Genomic DNA, 19,097 nt, shown 5'->3' on the forward strand with positions numbered 1-19,097 from the left:
AAAAATAAATTCAGTTTTTTTAAATTTTTTAATTATTTCCTTTTAGCTATACATATATTAGGGTTTTTTGACATAATCTGACATAATCATACAATCATGGAATATAAACCCTCCTATTCAGACCCCAGTGCTTCCCTCTTCCCCTTCCTTCTCCCTCCCCCAGTTTCTCTCCCTCTGTTCTACTGATCTTTCTGCTATTTATTTATGGGTTTTCTTGATGATGAGATTCACTGTGGTATATTCATATATGTACATTCGAAAGTTAAGCCAGAATTCATCCCACAGTTTTTCCCTTTTCTTGTACCTCTTCCTTCCCCCTCAATCCCTTTCCTCTTCTCCACTGATCTCCTATTTTCATGGAAATGAAATTAGTTTTGACATCTAATATGGAGACATTTCCTAAAGCTGCTTAGAATAATGGATAAGAATTCAAAAAAAACATCCACTTTTATCTCCGAGAATTTAGAATGTTGGTATACTGGAGGTAGTAACTGAATCAAGAGTATCTAACAGATTACTTAAAGAAACAGTAAAGATTAACAAAACTTATGAGCTGGGTGTGGTGATACACATTTGTTGTAATCCCAGTGACTTGAGAGGCTGAGGCAGGCAGATCACAAGTTCAAAGCCAGCCTCAGCAACTGAGCAAGGCCCTAATAACTTAGCAAGACCTTGTCTCAAAATAAAAAATTTTAAAAAACTTTTAAAAAAAGGCTGGGGATGTGGCTCAGTGGTTAAGTACCCCTGGGCTCAATCCCTAGTATCAAAGAGAGAGAGAGAGAGAGAGAGAGAGAGAGAGAGAGAGAAATACCCATTTTAATTTAGTTTTAATGCAAGGAGTATAAATGTGCCCAACATTAAAAATATTTATCTCCCCAAACCATGATCACTAATAAAAGAAGCACAGAGATAAAGAAGAAAAAACAAGGATTAAAAAAAAAGATTAAAAAAAATAATAATGTACTTCTAAGTCAATGCTATTATTAGTGTTGGTAAAAAAATAGGTGACTATGTCAAGTAACTAAGGCAGTATGAAGTAACTAAGTTATGATTACTATGATAACGATTTTGAATTGAGGCCTCAGTACTAATTTACATTCAAGAAAGGAAGCCATAGCAGAACCTTTGGGAGTAAAATCCCTATGAAGGTGATTTTCTTGGGGCACATATACCTGAACCTAATCCAAACAATGGTAAGAGACTGCAGGCCTTTCAGCAATACCTTTTGTGATAAAAGTGGGTTAAAAGAAAACCACAGTTAGAAGCCTGGAAGGATTGGTGAAATAAAAGGCCAAGAGACAACATACAAAGACACAGATTTTATAGTTGGACCTGAGTTCAATTTCCAGCTACTTACGACTTATGTGATTTTGAGCAAATTATAACCTAAAATGAGGTAATAATAACACCTTTCAAAAGGCTTGGATGAGAATTAATGAAGCAAACAAAATATATGCAAGTAACACTGATATGAAAATGAGTTGGCCTGTGACCATTATAAAAATAGTAATAATCATTATCATCTAGCAAACCAAACAAGTAGAAATTAAAATCTGAATCACAAAGTTGAACAATTCAAAAGTCTTCAGGTCTAGTTTTAACTGATAGAAAAATGCCAATATTAAAAATAAAGAAAAAATTCAACAATTTTAAGAAGGCAAATCAATTCAAAAGTTATTTTACTGACCACCAATTATTTTACAAAGCATTCAAGGTAAATTGACTTGAGTGTGTACCATGTAAAACGTACTGTTCCAAGTACAGCAGAAGCAGGAGATATAAAAATGACGAAGAAGTACATTCTGATCTCTTTTGTAATTCAGATGAAAGGACAAATTAGAAATTACCTGACTAACTCGATTTACTTCCTCCTCTTCTTCCTCAGCTTCTTCTCCAAATGAAAGTAAACTAAAATTTCTAGTCAAAAAAGAAAAGAATAAAGAGAGAAAATTAGAAAAAGTTAAAACTCATAAACATCCTATTTTTAAAGTAATAGGACAGAATCTGCAAGAAAAAATACACTTTTTTAAAGAACAGAATATTATTTAGTCTTCAGCAGAAGTATCCTAAGCATCTATAATTTTCAGTAAAGGCTTTTGGACTCAGACCATTGATATTACATATATAAAACTAATGACTAAAAACCTGAACATTACCATATATACTGAGTGAAGTATAACAGAAATAAATTTTTGATGTTTATCAAAACTAGTAGCAAAATGAAGATTTCTGAAAAACTAATAAATCTACGGACCTGAGAGCACTATAAAGTAGCAATTATTCTTGTATTTGGCAAAATATATCTTAATATTTTAAAATTAATCAGAAATATAAAATTGTCAGATTATATATACATATATATGTATATATGTGTGTGTTGTCTGTGTATGTATGTCCAAGGAGAGAAAAAAACTGTTTTTCTACTCTGATCCTTCACATTAAAATCTAGATGTAAGTAATGACAACAATATCATCCTAACATTATATGCTATGAATAAAAACAAAACACTATAAAACACACAAAAAAACCTTTTGAGATTGTTGTCAAGGTAATTATAGTGCTGAAAGACTATATATAAATATAGCGACAATGACCTTTCATCCAGAGATAAATTAGTCAAAATAAAAGAATCAAAGAACAAAGAAAATCCAATATATAGCAATGAAAAAAGTTACACTGCCACAAAGTCTCAACTGCTTATTAAAGTGCCTAGTCCTGTCTGAGAGTTTATAGAAGCAATTTAGTTTACTTTATTTTGTAGGATATCAAGGAAAGAAACTAACGTGTACTGAACACCTATAGGGTATCTTCACATAGACCTTTCCATTTAATCTTCTTAACAACCAGATGTTATAGTTATGATAAGCACCATTTTTACATGATGAGATAACTGAAGCTTACAAAGATTAATAAACTTCAATTCTTATCAACTGTGTTTGATGGGATTAAACATAGAGTTGTCTGAATCTAACATTCCTAAGTACAATAAAATCTCTAAAAAGAATGTTATAATTCAGTAAAGGAGTAGGTTGAAATTTAATTCTGCAGTATCTACTTTAATAAAACAGATAATAATGTAAAGAATATTAACACAAACTATTGAAATTTCTTTTTTTAAAAAAATTTACTTTTGGAGAGACTGTCTTCAATAAATAATCTAGAATAATGAATCTAGAATAGTATTTTTAAAATCAATGGATGTGTAACTGATGTGATTCTGCAATCTGTATATGGGGTAAAAATGGGAGTTCATAACCCACTTGAATCAAAGTGTGAAATATGATATATCAAGAAATTTGTAATGTTTTGAACAACCAACAATAAAAAATTAAAAAAAAACATTTATAAAAAGATTATTTTTAAGAGTATCTAAAAAAGGAGTCAAAAAGTTAAAGATATTATACAATCATGTAGTAAGATTACAAATATTTTTTATATTATTCTTTATACTATCCAAATTCTTTATACTAAGTAAGCATATATTAACTTAAAAGAAAGCAAAAATGTTTCTCAAATAATTTATATAAATAATTGGTATAGAGAACGCAAGGCACTTATGTATTTATTAACACAGATTTTATGTGGACATCTGAAATGATACATTTTTAGTTTAAGTTAAAGTTATATAATGTACTTAAATACAAGAAATGCCCATTTAAAAAAAGCCATAGACTTATATTATGATACCTCCCTGGTTCAAACGGGTCTTTCCTTTGCTAGTCAACAATTAGTTTAAAAGGAAATAGAAAAACTAAATAAATTAGTGTTGCTTTTCCCAGTTGAAGAAAAATGTTTCTACTATGATTACTTTGTGCCTTTGGGTTTCAATTTCTTTACTTCTTCTTCTGGTTTCTCTTTTTTGGGCTTTTTAATTTCCCTTGGAATGATGTCATCAAAAGGATTAAACAAAACCTATGAAAAGAAATATGTTGAAAACATTATTCTATTTTTTAAACTTCACTCAAAAAACACAATATTCAATTGCATCAAAAGTGTCCATATTTCCCCCCATAAATATTATTAGCATAGTGATAGATCTACTACTTGAAGTACTTAAACTTATATGTCTCACTGGATTCTTCCAAGAAACCTATGTGCTATTAAGTAAAGGATATTCTCTCTTATCTCTATTTCACAAAAGGAAAAATACTTAGGAAAATGTAAATGACACACAGTAAGAGAAACAAAATCAGACAATTTGACTCCAAATCAAATGCTTTTAAGGGCCTTGTTCCCTTCATAAAAAATAACTCTTTAACTATGAAGTCATTTCTTTAGGCTAAAATAAATCTAACTCCTCCAACTTTCCAACATGAGTTGAGTTTTTCATTCATTGGACTATCATATAAAGTTTCATCTTGAATTCAAAACCTTTACTTTTTTACTTTAAAAAATTCTTAAATCATAAATTGTGCCTAAATACATAAGTGAATCATTGTATTTAGTACAAAACCATCATCTAATAGTTTAAACAGAGTAAGTCAACTCCTCTTAAATGGCAATTGAAGTCCCATATCTCATAATAATCATGCTCCTACCTCACAGCTTTTGATTTTGTGTGGATTACGTGGTCTTTCGTCATCATCAATGTCTACTTCTGTGAGTCGCAGCATGTTATATACCGTGTCCCCTGTAACCTAATATAAATATAAAGTGTAATTACAAATATATTTATTTATCCTTTGAATTAAGGGACTTTTGTAAATATTTTGTAAATAGTTAAAAGAGAATTTCAGAGGCTGGAATTATAGCTCAGTGGTAGAGCACTTGCCTAACATGTGTGAGGCACTGGGTTTAATCCTTAGCACCACATAAAAATAAATAAATAAAACAAAAGTACTGTGTCCATATATTATTAAAAATATACATACATACATAAAAAAATAATTTCATATTATTCCATAAGAATATATGTATTAAACATAATGCAAATAAGGTGACTTCATTTTAAGGGAGAAAAGCACAGATGGGTTCAATCTCTTGCTAGGCTTTTTGATAAATTTCCAATATGTACTTAGTACCATCTTTTACTAAAATTAAAAATGTAATGCCAATTACCATCTTATTGAATGACAACTTTTCAAACATCATACACAAAATTAGATTTTTAGAGTAAGAGGCTAAGTAAGTAATAACAATGTGATAAACATTATGCAGACACCTCAGTCAATCCACATAAACAGCTAACTAATAATAACAATCATTATTTTTCTTCTATATTTAAAAAAACCGAGACTCAAAGAGGTTATAGAGTCAACAGTAGTGGCTTTTCCAACTTATAACCACTTTGCTAAATTTTTTCACTAATGTATAAATTATATAGTACCATTTGTAAAAGAGAGTACAAATGTAACTTAAATATCATTTTATTATACACTCTTTTAAAAAGCTTTTTAGTTATACATGGACACAATATCTTTATTTTGTTTGTTTATTTATTTATTTATTTTTAAGAATTTTTTTTAGTTGTATATAGACACAATGCCTTTATTTTATTTATTTATGTTTTTATGTGGTGCTGAGGATCAAATCCAGTGCCTCACACATGCTAGGCAAGCACTCTACCACTAAGCCACAACCCCAGCCTGGTTTATTCAATTTTTATGTGGTGCTGGATCAAACCCAATGCTTCACATGTGTGAGGCAAATGTTCTGCCACTGATCTATAATCCCAGCCTCTATTACACTCTTTTTTTGTAAAAAATAATATGGAGGAAAAATCTATGGTCATTAGAAAACCTGAGATGGGAGTGTCTTGAAAGAATAGGCTAATGTATATTTTCTAAACATGGTGTTAAAAATTAGACAATAGGGGCTGGGGATATAGCTCAGTTGGTAGAATGCTTGCTTGCCTCACATGCATAAGGCCCTGGGTTCAATCTCTAGCACCAAAAAAAAAAAAAAAAAAAAAAAAGACAACTAATTACATTTCATGATTTTAATGTGATTCCTTTAATTCAACATTTCCCAAGATATAAAAATGAGTTTTTCAATTGTATTGTTTGTTTTTTCCTCTTTTATCATCACAAAATCCAGTTTTGCCTAGGATCTGAGAAAACAATTCTTACTCAACCAGTACAGGGGGCTGATAAGCTAGAGGTATCTAATAGGTCTAAAAATTAAAATATATAAGAATATATTTATGAGAAGATAGAAGAAAACTTTCAGGATCCCTATTTATTGGGAATTATTGAAAATTCTATGGAAAGGATATGCCCTGAAAGGCATTAAATGTGAGCAGAATTAAATTAGTACTATCCAAAGTAACATTTCCAATAAAAGCTTTCAATGTCAACTTCTATTTTAAACTAAAGGGAATTAATAAAATTACCATTAATAAAGAAAACTTTAAACTAGTGTTATGTGACTTTTTTTTTTCAGTGCTGGGGATAGAACTCAGGCCCTTCACACACATGCTTGTTAAGCACTCTACCACTGAGTCACACCCTCAGCCCCTAAGTATCTTTCTAAAAATGTAAAAAACATCATTGCTGAATGGCATGGTAGCTGATACCATTAGTATGATTTTTAAGGACAGAAAACATTAAATTCATAACAAACAACTGACTTGAAACATGATAAAGAATTCACAAGTCTTTTAAAGTTCATTATAATAGGAACATATTCCATCATTTTTTAAAATAATAAATCAATTCAAGGGATATTTTCATGAAGGCAGCTGTTAGATAAATTCATCATATCTGTCACAGAAGCCTAAAGAATCACATAAAACCAAAAACCAAATCACAGGTTTAGGACAACAGGACACAAACCTTTCCAAAGATGGTATGCTTATTATTAAGTTCATCTGCTCGACCCAGTGTAAAGAAAAACTGGCTGCCATTATCATGAGGACCAGCATTTGCCATGGCAACCAGTCCTCTCCGATTAAAACGCAACCGTGAGTGAAATTCATCCTGAAGCATAAAAAAAAAATTCAGTGAATGTTCTCAGTTACAAGATACTTCATTTCATATTCAATCATTATGCAGCTAACCAGCAAGGTCCCATATAATGTCTAATAAAAAATTGCTAAAGTTTTATTTAACTGATTTTCAAGTATAATCAAATCCAAAATTTACTATTCAGTACTCTTAAACTTGAATTCACTAGCCTGTGTCTTCTAAATATACTCAGCCATAAATATAGCTTATTTTGTGGAAAGTTGCATACGTACACATAGAGCAAAGAACTCATTCAAAGGGGAATAGATTTCTAAGATTCATTTCCTTATTTTCATAGTCAAAATCATCAAAACTTTTAAAACCTATTATTTCTCCAAGGAATTCAGCTTTGAACCATTGTGAAGTCTTCAACTATTGCTCCTCCTAAACTCTTTTAAATGTCAAGAAATAATCCTTTCTTCTTCTTCTTCTTCTTTTTCTTTTTTTTTTGATTCAAAGAACCTACCAGGATAGTGCTAATGTGATTTGACACAATCCTAAGTTAAATATTCTCTTACCTGGTACTGAACTCATTTGCCAGTTTTCAAAATAGCAGGTAAAAGCCTTTCTAAAGTGGTTTTCTTGTTTTTATAGGACTACTTAACAGATTCCTTAGTCTCTGAGTTAACATAATTTGCATCCAGACCTGATACTGGAATCATATGTTATATAGCATGTTATGTAATCAATACTTGTCATAAAAGAAGTAATGAATAATTCTTAAGAGATCTGAACTCAATGCATCATAACTCTGAATAATGTGTTTAAAATGACCTAACTGAAAATAACAAAACAAAGATTTCAAGTTAGGAAAGAACTGTCAAAAAGAGCTATTCTGTTACACCAAATAATAGAATAAAGGAATGCTTCCTACAAGAATGTAGGCTCTAAAACCATGAGACATTTCACTTTAGTAAAATATAAAATAGTCTTAACAATTACATCTGAGTTTTTTTTAATAACCATTCACATTTTCTAAGATCATTATCTAGAAATTAAAGCAAAATTTTAACTATTTTTCTTAAGAATCATACATCAGACTATGATCCAGTAAAAGATGAAAGGAGACTCCAGATACTCTATCCCATTAGAACAAACACAAAGTTCTTTAAAAATTCCCCTATTTAGGAACTATTAATTTTTACTCACCCAAAGGAATTAATGTTGGTACCATCAGACTAATAACAAACACAATTTTTAGCTTTTTACTTAAACTCTCTACTGTTCCTTACTTTGTTTTCTTTTGCGATACTGGGAATCAATCCCAGCACCTCGCACATGCTAAGCAAGCACTCTACGAATGTGCTATTCCCCTGGCCTCTTAATTTCTTTAGTATGATATTCTTTTTCTTCTTAGATCTGTGTTGGAAATTAAGAAATTTCTCACTTACTCTTAACTAATATACCTTTTTATAAAGCTTTCTTATGTTGCTTCTTCTATTCTCCTTGTGGTTTCCCATTGTGGCATGCATTCTGTGTTAGAGACTATTGTGTATAATTGAAAATAAATTTTGCTAAGTGAGACTGAACTGTATTCCCTCAAAAATTTTACATTGAAGCCCTAATCCCCAATATGACTACATTTGGGTCTGGTAGGAGGCAATAAAGGTTAGATGAGGTCATAAGGATGAGTCCCTAACCCAACAGGGTTCGTGTCCTTACAAGAAGAGGAATAAGACACCAAAGTTCATTCTCTCTGCCCTATGTGAGACCTCAGAGTAGGAAAGCCAAATACAAACCAGGGAAAGACCTCACCAGGATCCAAATTGCCAAATTGGACTTCCCAGCCCCCACAGAACCATCAGAAATAAACTTTTGTTGTTTAAGTCACGCAGTGTGTGGTATTTGGTTATAGCAGCCTAAGCAAACAACTCTAAGATTCCAAAGGATTTAAGTAAATTGTTTTAAAATAAAATAGCATATGCAATATTCTAAAAATGCTTTATATTTATAGAGATGCAAAGATTAGAAAAAGTCAGACATCAGAAAATATGCTATATGGTCTTTTTTATGAATCACATTATTTTCACTACCATCTTTAGTTCTACCTGTACTCAATCTAACATAAAACGCTTGCAATAAGACAACTTAGAAAGAATATTTGGTAGGGTAAGTGTTGCTCTTATCCTTGTATAATTCTAAATGACAGTTGGTTTTGTATACTAATGTGAAATGATTTTTCTTCTTGTGGAGCACAATCATTTTCAGTTAAACAATCCAAGCTGACTTGCAAAATAATAATGATAATAGTAATTCAGTCTTACTTTGAATGGGGCTCCATAGATAGACTCTCCGCCAGTCCCTGTGCCGGTAGGATCTCCCCCTTGGACTATAAAACCAGGTACAACTCTATGAAAAATGGTGTTGTCATAATAAGCTGAAAAAAAAGTTTTTAAATAATTTATCAATTTCTAAAATTAAGTGTTATCTATGGTTATCAGAATTAATATGTCACCAGAATCACAAGATTTATTTTCAAGAATGTTAAATAGGTTTCCAAATCAAAACTGTTTTTTTCTCTACTTCTTATAAAGTATTTACTTTCAAAACAGCACATGCTTCAACAGAAACCTTGGGTAGTGGTTGTTTTGTTTTTATTTCCAAGATTCTCTCAATCTCTGGATTATTGTTTTCAGAATAAAAATCAGAGAAATAGAGCTCATGTGCAAACACGCTATTGTCCCAAGTCAACACATTTAAAAAGCAGGATATTTAAGACCCATATATATATTACAGCGGAGGGAAGGGGGAGACGAAAGAGGTCGTTGTTAACCTATGTCTTCAAATTTTAAATTATGCCATCCTATTCTTTTTCCTTACTTCCTATGAAGTCTTTCATGATGTCAGCTTTTTCTTTTAAGGTTTTCTTTATAATTTTCCCAATCATATTCTTGTGGAATGCATAAAATTTTATAACATCATATATAAATGAGTATAAATTTTCTAGAATCTTTACACCATAATTTTGTGTTATATCATGGTTGGCATTTCCAATTTCCACAAATTTTTTATATCTACTATTTCTACTTCCCTATAACTTATTAATAATTGCTGTTGAACTATGAATTTAAAGTTGTTCCGGAAGCAAACCATGTGTTATATAGATTTTGCAGTTTTCAGTTTATTTTACTCTTATATTTATGCATCATATTCATAAGTTTTTTGAATAAAGAAGCTTTATTAGTTCATCACATATACTCATAATATCCTCCTGAATGCTATCTACTATTGAAAAAACAAAGTTAAATGAATCTCAAATACGAAACAGAGTTCCTATGTTTCCACTGTAATTCTACTATTTCTCATTACAGTTTTTATTTCTGGCTGTCCAATGGTTTTATGATATGTCTTGACTAATTTACATTTCCAGTCCAAATACATACAGGAATTTATATTTGCATTTTAATATCAGCTTTCTGTATTTTTTCTAATAGAATTGTGTTTTGTGTTTAATTTTGCATATTGTTGTCACTGATAACTTTTTTATATCTAAAGTTCATTTGTGATGAGTCTGCCCTATTTACTTTAGCCTCTCCAGTATTTTTTTAAACATATATTTTAGTTTAATTAAAAAAACTTTTATAACTTGTGGCATGTTAATGTACACATTTATATTTTTCACTTCTAAAGAATGAATAAACTACTGTTAATGGAAATAGAGGATAAAAATAACTGAAGGATATATCATGAAGAGACAAGGCAAAATATTGGCATAAATATTATGGGCATGAATTAATTTTATTCCTTCCTCGCACTTCAGATAACTAATGAAATTATAAAAGGTATTCATTATAATACATTTTTGACCTGACAATTTATTAAAAATTACACTCATCATAAATGTTCACCTAACTATACTACAAAGACCTAAAATCCAAGATTTAGTTTGTATAATAGTAGATCTTTTGTTTTTGGAAAGGCTGTGATCTTCCCTTTAACTATTTTACATTAAACAATGCGCTCTCTCTCTCTCTCTCTCCCTATATATATATATATATATATATATATATATATGTAGTATATATATATATATGTAGTATATATATGTAGTATATATATGTATGTAGTATATATATATGTAGTATATATATATGTAGTATATATATATATGTAGTATATATATATATGTAGTATTGATTTGAGTGTTATAAGATCAAGGAATCAAAGACTTGAAAGAATCTAACTGGGGTTTTCTGAATTATATTTTTAAAACCTTGACTTTACTCATTTGTGAGTATCTTTTTCAAATCATTCTTGTCAGCCTTCTTGTTAGCCTTTCCAATAACAATTCAATCTTTTATCTGCTAAATTAGGAGAATTACTCTGATTATTTTTCTTACTATTTTTCTATTCTTTTTTCTTTCTTCTTGTATTCTTATAAATTGAGAATGATTTTTTTGGTTGCCATAATTGAGCTTCCTCATCATCCAACTTACCAACCTCATTATTTTTCTTCATTGTTATTTTATATCCAGATATTTTCTGTTTCTTCCATTTACCTGGATATGATTTGCAATTTACCATTCATTCTTTCTAATGTTTTTGTAATTTAACTCTCCTCCTGTAAAATTTGAGCTTTTTATTCTTCAAAACTTCTTACCAGAAGCAAGTCTGACTTTTTTGTGTCTCATGTGCTTCTTAGCTTTGTTGACAGTTATTTGGGGCCTCTCTAACTAAACTACCTGTCTGACTCTATTTCCTTCCTGCCTGCCATAACAATTATTAATAATGGTTTTTGCAGACATCTTCTTTCTCTTCTCTCTCTCTTTGTCTTTTTTGTTTTAATTTTATTTCTTAAATCTTCTCCTGGTATTTATCTATTTGGAGAGTTCTCACTATCCCATAATACTAGATACTATGGATTCTCTTTTTACATCTTGTTTCTGGCCCAAAATGCTATTTTCTGATACTTTAAAACATATTTTCTCTAAAAATCATATATAACTTAGGAGGACTATGATTTGCCCCCACTAAAGATATTCAAAACCATATGCAATGTATTCTAAAACCCAACAAGACATTCTAAAAATGTTAGAAATGTTTGATAAGAAAATATTGTGAAGTAAAAAACACTCAAGTGAATGTAAATTTCTGTAACATTTTTAAAAGAAAAGTCATCACCTTATGATTCAAATCTTAAAAAAAAATAGACATTGATAATAACATTAGTGAATGCCAAGACTACGGAAAAACTGGAATTTTGAACAGATATTAAAAGCTAGGTACTAAAAAATGAAAAGAGAAAACACTCTTAAACAACAACAACAACAAAGGAAAACCAGTATGAGGATATTCATGAAAGTGTAAGGAAAATGAAAGTGAGAAGGAAATATTCAGGAAATAAAGGTAATAGCTGAAACCAAATGGTTAATGCAATGAGAAATAAAATTAGAAAGCTAGAAAGCCAAACTGCCTGAGAATTCAAATATTAGAAGATTAAATAGAAGAAAAAGAAATTAAAGATGAAAGTCAGGAAGACCAGATAATAGGCAACTGCAGTTAGGAAGGTGAAAGTCAAGGCAATCTGGGGAAAAAAAATTTGATAAATTTAGTCTTACATTAGTTTAGTTGTAGCTGACATTGGAAGGTTCCAGAAGAAAAGTCCACTAAGTAATTCCATACTGGTGCTAAGAAGGGAAGAAATGGCTGGAGTTCTAGTTGTAACAGCCATTTGCATGAAAGTAATAACAGAAGAGTGAAGACAATAGAACTAGAGACAATCTTAGGAAATATCTGTATTTAGAATATTAAAGAAAGAAAAAAATGATCAAAGTATTATTTGCTAAAATAAATTTTTGTTAAAACCATATAGGTTTATTTTGGAGAAAGCGTTATCTCCCCTCTCTATTTTCTGACACATAGCTCAAGACCATATCACTCATATCAACACGCACTACTCATTACCACTATCCAACACCAATCTTCAATGTTGTGAAAAATACACTACAGTTTATTTTTAAATTAACTATGATTTCTCAAGAATTATAATTACCTTCCAAACAAAGCTGAATGAAATTTCTGCACGCTTTAGGTGCTTCTTTTGACCACAACTCTATGTCAATATCTCCAGCTGTAGTTTTCAATAAAACCTGCAGAAAGAATATTATATCATTATATTAACATTTTGATAATGAGTTGAATCACTATTCAACTTGAAGCATTCACCAATGATTTTCTGATTTCAGAACATTAGAAACTGCTTGACTTTTGTTTTTATACTAAACAAAATTTCAAATATGCACTGTAAATTATTATACATTTAGATCTCTCAATATATCATTTTCAGAAATAGTTTAGGATTTAAGAAAAAATGATATATACCATTTTTTAATCACAGAAAAGAACTTAATTATTTAAAGATGATAATCAAACTTTTTATAATTGTTTCTCATCATCACTTCCAATAAAATTGGTGTATTAAGAAATTTAAATGCAGATTCATTAAATTATGACATTATAATTTTATAATTACACTGTCACTCTACTTTTTCATTTGCTACTCATAATTTATGGAATAATATTCTTAATCTAATTCTGATTCAGACTAAAATGATATGTTTTAAAAGTAAATAGAAGCCTTTGCTAGCTTCCTTTCCACTTGCTCATGGCAGTGATTACTTCTTGGGAAACAACCAGAACCCCTACTGAGTATGCAGGAGGCAACAGTTTATACCTGACTTACTAATAACCACAAATAACAAAAAGAAGAAGAAGAGGAGGAGGAGGAAGAGGAGGAGGAATGTTAAACCCTAAGTTTGAACACTATGGCATCCATCTTTTCCGTTTTTTGCCCCAAGTACACCAAACTTGATCAATGTCAAGATTGTGGCCACCACAATAATTTAGAAAGTTCTTACAAATAAAGTATATGCAGTGTGCACTATTTTAAAAATAACTGATTCTCAGAGAAAGTCACTATCATTGATAGAAGCCATACTTCTTTTTTTCCCCTACAACTCCTACATTAGTTTTCACAAAAACATTTTTTTTGGAAATGGAGGAAGCATACAAATCATTCAATTAAGTCCATGCCCCTGCCTTGTAGGGATGCCTAAGAGTTGCAAACTGCCCAAGTTAAGAAAGCTGAGTTAGCAAAGCAAGAAGAGCATTTCAGGACTGGGGCTGTAGCTCAGTGGCACAGCACTTGCCTTGCATGTGTGAGGCACTCAGTTTGATCCTCAGCATCACATGGAAATAAGTAAATACACATTTTGTATCCATTTACAATTTAAAAAATATTTTTTAAAAAAGAAAAGCATTTCAATCACCTCTTTCTATTCAGTACATTTTTTTGCTACAACTACCCTTCAATTTCTATTTCAAAAGTTCAGATAATGCTGTCATGAATTTTTATAACATTGATGGATTCATTAAATCTTTCTGGGCTTCTACAAGCTACATAGTTCTGCTACAACTACTCTTCAGTGACCACGAGAATGGGAGAAATGAAAATATCTGCACTGAGGTAGATTTTTAAATAGTTTCCTTAACTGCTAAGGAAATATAAAAGAATTAGAAATGCAAACATGCACAATTTTCTTAATCCATTTAGTACCAAACAGGGAACATTTGTTAAAATGTCTCCCATGTCAGCTTCTATGCCAGACATTTTGGATACTTTATTCCATTAAATTCTAACCTACAAGGTAGGTATTATTAATCCCGTGTTACTGATGAACAAACCAGAAACTCAGAATATCTTTATCCAAGATTTCACAGTGAATGATTTAAGCCAAAAGTTCAGACTATAAAGAATATAGAATTTAAGCCAAAAGTTTTCAGACTGTAAAGAATATAAAGAATAAAGTTTTCCCTATATCATCATACTGCCTCCAAAAAGTTCTCCATATTTTCTATACTATTCTGGAAAAAAAAAAAAAAAGTCCTTCAAGTTCTAGAACCCTGCCATATATCTCAAAAGAAATCCCTGAGATTGCCCTGGTCACAACTGATTTGAGTAGAGAAAAATGCTTAAGTCAAAAGCAATTATATATTGGCTGAATATATGGAAAGTAAGACCTTCTAGCATAGCTTGGCATGAAACAGTGCACAAGAGATATTCTATAATGGATAGAGACAAACCAACCCAACTTGATTCTCACTTCCCTGGGAAATAAACACTAGGCTATAAATAGGAAGACTGAAAAACTCCTTCTACTGAGAACGGATCTGGAACAAAACTATGCAGTGTCTTCTGATTTTTCCATGAAGCTTGATGTACATCCAAATCTTTAAAGTATTGTACACCTAAAAAGACAATATCCTATCCTATTTCATTATCCCCTTATATAGCTAAAATGAGGCACTATTGGTAAAGAAAATGTTAACACGTTTTCTTTACTTTGTAAAGCAATGCTCTCCAAATTTTTTGAAAGTGTGCAAACTAATTAGCAAAAAATTTAAAAAGTCCTGACACAGTGGTACTACAATCCCAGTTACTGCAATCCTGAGGCAGGAGGATCACAAACTCAGGCCAGGCTGGGCAATTAGCAAAAACCAGCCTCAAAAATAAGTAAATAAATAAAAAGTGCTGGGAATGTAACCCAGAGGTATAATACCCTTGGGTTCAATCCCTAGTTCTGTGAAGGAAAGAAGGAGAAGAAGAGAGAAAGGAAGGGAAGGAGGGAGGGAGGGAATGGGGGAAGAGAAAGAAAAGTGAGGGTGGAGAATAAGTAAAGGCTTAGAGCTCATTTCTAAAACTTAAATATATGTAGTACTATATTGCTGTAACATATATAGCAAATAAAATAAGATTTTATAAGATTAAATAAACAGTATTTTAAAATAATTCTTATTTATTATTAATGGTATAATGAATCTGTTTATTAAGATATAATCCACATATCAAACATTTCACCCTTTTACAGTAAAAAATTCAGTGGTTTTTAGTATAGTCACAGTGTTGAGCAATCATTGCCATTAATTCCATAACGTTTTATCACCCTAAAAAGAAACCTTGTATCCATTATCAATCAGTACCCATTTCCCTATGGCAACAATAATCTACTTTCTATCTGCATGTACCTGCCAAATGGACATTGCATATAAATGGAATCACTGAATATGTGTCCTTTTGTTCTGGCTTTTTCATTTGGTATAATGTTGCTTTCAAATTATTCAAAAGGTCTATTTTCTTTTTTCCCACACTTAGTTTTCAAATGTCTTGAAAACTCAATCAAGAATATGAAAAGTGCAAGAAATAAAATCAAGAATTAATAAAAGGGATGGACTCAAACTAAAAAGATTGTTTTTCAGCAAAACAATGAGTTGAAGAGAGAGCTTACATTTTGGGAGCAAATTTTTGCCACATGCACATCAGATAGAGCACTAATCCCCAGGATATATGAAGAACTCAAAAAACTTAACACCAAAAAACAACAACAACAACAACAACAAAAAAAACCAATCAACAAATGGGCTAAGGAACTGAATAGGCACTTCTCAGAAGAAGATACACAATCAACAAATACAGGAGAAAATGTTCAACATCACTACCAATTAGAGAAATGCAAATCAAAACTAAGATTTCATCTCACTCCAATCAGAATGGCAGCTATGAAAGATACAAACAACAATAAGTTTTGGCGAGGATGTGGGGAAAATGGCACACTCTTACATTGCTGGTGGGATTGCAAAATGGTGCAGCCAATCTGGAATGCAGTATAGAGATTCCTTGGAAAACTGGGAATGGAACCACCTTTTGACCCAGCTATCCCACTCCTCGGTTTACACCCCAAAGGACTTAAAATCAGCATATTACAGGAACACAACCACATCAATGTTTATTGCTGCACAATTCACAATAGCTAAACAACTGTGGAACCAACCTAGATGCCCTTCAGTAGATGAATGAATAAAAAAAATGTGGTATATATACACAATGGAATATTATTCAGCATTAAAAGAATAAAATCATGGCATTTGCAAAATGGATGGAGCTGGAAAATATAATCCTAAGTGAAATTCGCCAATCCAAAAAACCAAATGCCAAATGATTTCTCTGATTTAAGAATGCTGATTCATAATATGCTGAGGGGGGGATTAAATGAACTCTAGATAGGACAAAGGGGAAAAGAGGAGGGAGCTGAAAGGAGGGAGAATAGGGGTAGGAAAGACGGTGGATGCAATGGTCATCATTACACTAAGTACATATATGAAGACACAAAGGATATGATTCTATTTTGTGTACAACCAGAGATATGAAAAATTGTGCTGTATATGTATGAAAAAATCTCATTGTGTATAATTTATATAAAATGATTAATGAATAATATTATATTCTTTTTTATTATTAACTCTTTGAATTATAATACATATTTATACTCATAGCATATCTCAATTTAAATACTATTTTCATCAGAAATATTAGACCAGTATACTTCATAAAAAACATATTTATAATTTTGTTGCAAAATTGAACATTATTAAATAATTGAGTCATAAAAAAATAAAGAATATAAAAAGGTCAGATATGATAGTACACACCTATAATCCCAGCAACTCAGAAGGCTTAGGTAGAAGTGTCACAAGTTGGAGGCCAGCCTCAGCAACTTAATGAGACCCTTAGCAGTTCAGGGAGACTATCTCAAAATAAAAAGGACTAGTGATGTGACTCAGTGGTGAAGTACCCCTGGGTTCAATCCTCCACAAAAAGAGAGAGATTGTGCAATGGTTTCTATACTTATAGTGATAAGTATTTCAAACAAATATATATATTTTTAAAGTTTACCATGAACATTAATAAACAAAAATTCATATTTCAAATAATCTTGATAATAAATTCATAATTCTAAATTTTTCACAGACTTCCCATTCTGAGGCATCAATTCTACCATTTTCTTATTATTTGATTATATTTATACTAATATTATCTTCAATATGAAATTTGTGAGGTTTCTAAATCCAGTTAGCCAGTCATTAAACCACATCATGATAGAAAAAAAGTGACTGAACAAGTAATTGAACTTACATGATTTTTAAATATATATAAACTCTTACACTTAAACAAATAAAAGAGAAGATAAATACAAATAGATGTAGATTTTTCTCCCAACTCCCAAGAATGAATGGCTTTTCACATTTTAGGATGTATGTACGTACAATCACTGCTATAAAAAAAACAAACCAATGCACATCATCCCTCCCACCACAGGCTGCCCAACATCAAAGATGACACTTCCACTTACTATCTTTCTTAGCTTGGGCAAGGTATCTAACATGTGTATGATTCAATTCTCCATCTATAAACAGGGATAATATCTTCATAGGTTTGCTGCAGGACAAAATGAACTACTATAAAGACTGCTTAGAGTAGTGCTTCACAAATAAGTGCTCAAAAAATGAGAGCCATAATCATAATGAAAACAAGTAATAATAAATGTTGGTGAGGATGTGGGAAGAAAGGTACTCTTATACATTGCTGGTGGGAGTGCAAATTTGTACAACCACTATGGAAAACTGGAATGGAACTACCATTTGATCCAGTTATCCCACTTCTCCATCTATACCCAAAGGACTTAAAATCAGCATGCTACAGTGATGCGGCCATATCAATGTTTACAGCAGCTCAATTCACAATAGCCAAGCTATGGAACCAACCTAAGTATCCTTCAACAGATGAATGAATAAAGAAAATGTGATATAAATACACAATGGAAAATTACTCAGCCATAAATAAGAATGGAATTATGGCATTTGCCAGTAAATGGATGGAACTGGAAAATATCATGCTAAGTGAAATAAGCCATTTCCAAAAAGCAAAGGCTGAATGTTCTCGCTGATATGGATGCTAACCCACAACAAGGGAGGGTGGGAAGGGAAGAATAGAAGTTCATTGGATTAGAAAAGGAGCATGAAGGGAAGAGAGGAGGACGGGGATAGGAAGGACAGTAGAAAAATAGGACATAACTTTCCCATCCTTGATTTGAATACATGACCAGGGTAACTCCACATCGTATACAATCACAAGAATAGGATCCTAATTAGAATAAGTTATACGCCAGGGAAGTATAATATGCCACAATGCATTCTGCAGTCGTGTATATCTAAAAAGAACAAATAAAATTTAAAATGATAGCCATTATTATTCTAATTATTATTCATAGATAAATATACATATTTTTTGCTCTAGGCAATTTATTCCTAGCAGTAAG

General features: G+C 31.1%; 1 protein-coding gene across 1 annotated transcript in view; it reads right to left on the reverse strand.

Moving 5' to 3' along the window:
• The window catches only part of Cwc27 (CWC27 spliceosome associated cyclophilin), a 225,010-nt gene that overhangs the window by 202,892 nt on the left and 3,021 nt on the right, over nt 1–19,097 (reverse strand). Inside the window, exons 2-7 of the mRNA XM_027951600.2 lie at nt 12,938–13,034; nt 9,210–9,322; nt 6,775–6,918; nt 4,540–4,638; nt 3,810–3,913; nt 1,848–1,917 (exon numbers count right to left, since the gene is read on the reverse strand). Coding sequence (XP_027807401.1) covers nt 1,848–1,917; nt 3,810–3,913; nt 4,540–4,638; nt 6,775–6,918; nt 9,210–9,322; nt 12,938–13,034 — 627 coding nt within the window. The remainder of the gene's footprint in view (nt 1–1,847; nt 1,918–3,809; nt 3,914–4,539; nt 4,639–6,774; nt 6,919–9,209; nt 9,323–12,937; nt 13,035–19,097) is intronic.

The sequence above is a fragment of the Marmota flaviventris genome, chromosome 5 (genome assembly GCF_047511675.1).
Source record: "Marmota flaviventris isolate mMarFla1 chromosome 5, mMarFla1.hap1, whole genome shotgun sequence".
Classification (NCBI taxonomy): domain Eukaryota; kingdom Metazoa; phylum Chordata; class Mammalia; order Rodentia; family Sciuridae; genus Marmota; species Marmota flaviventris.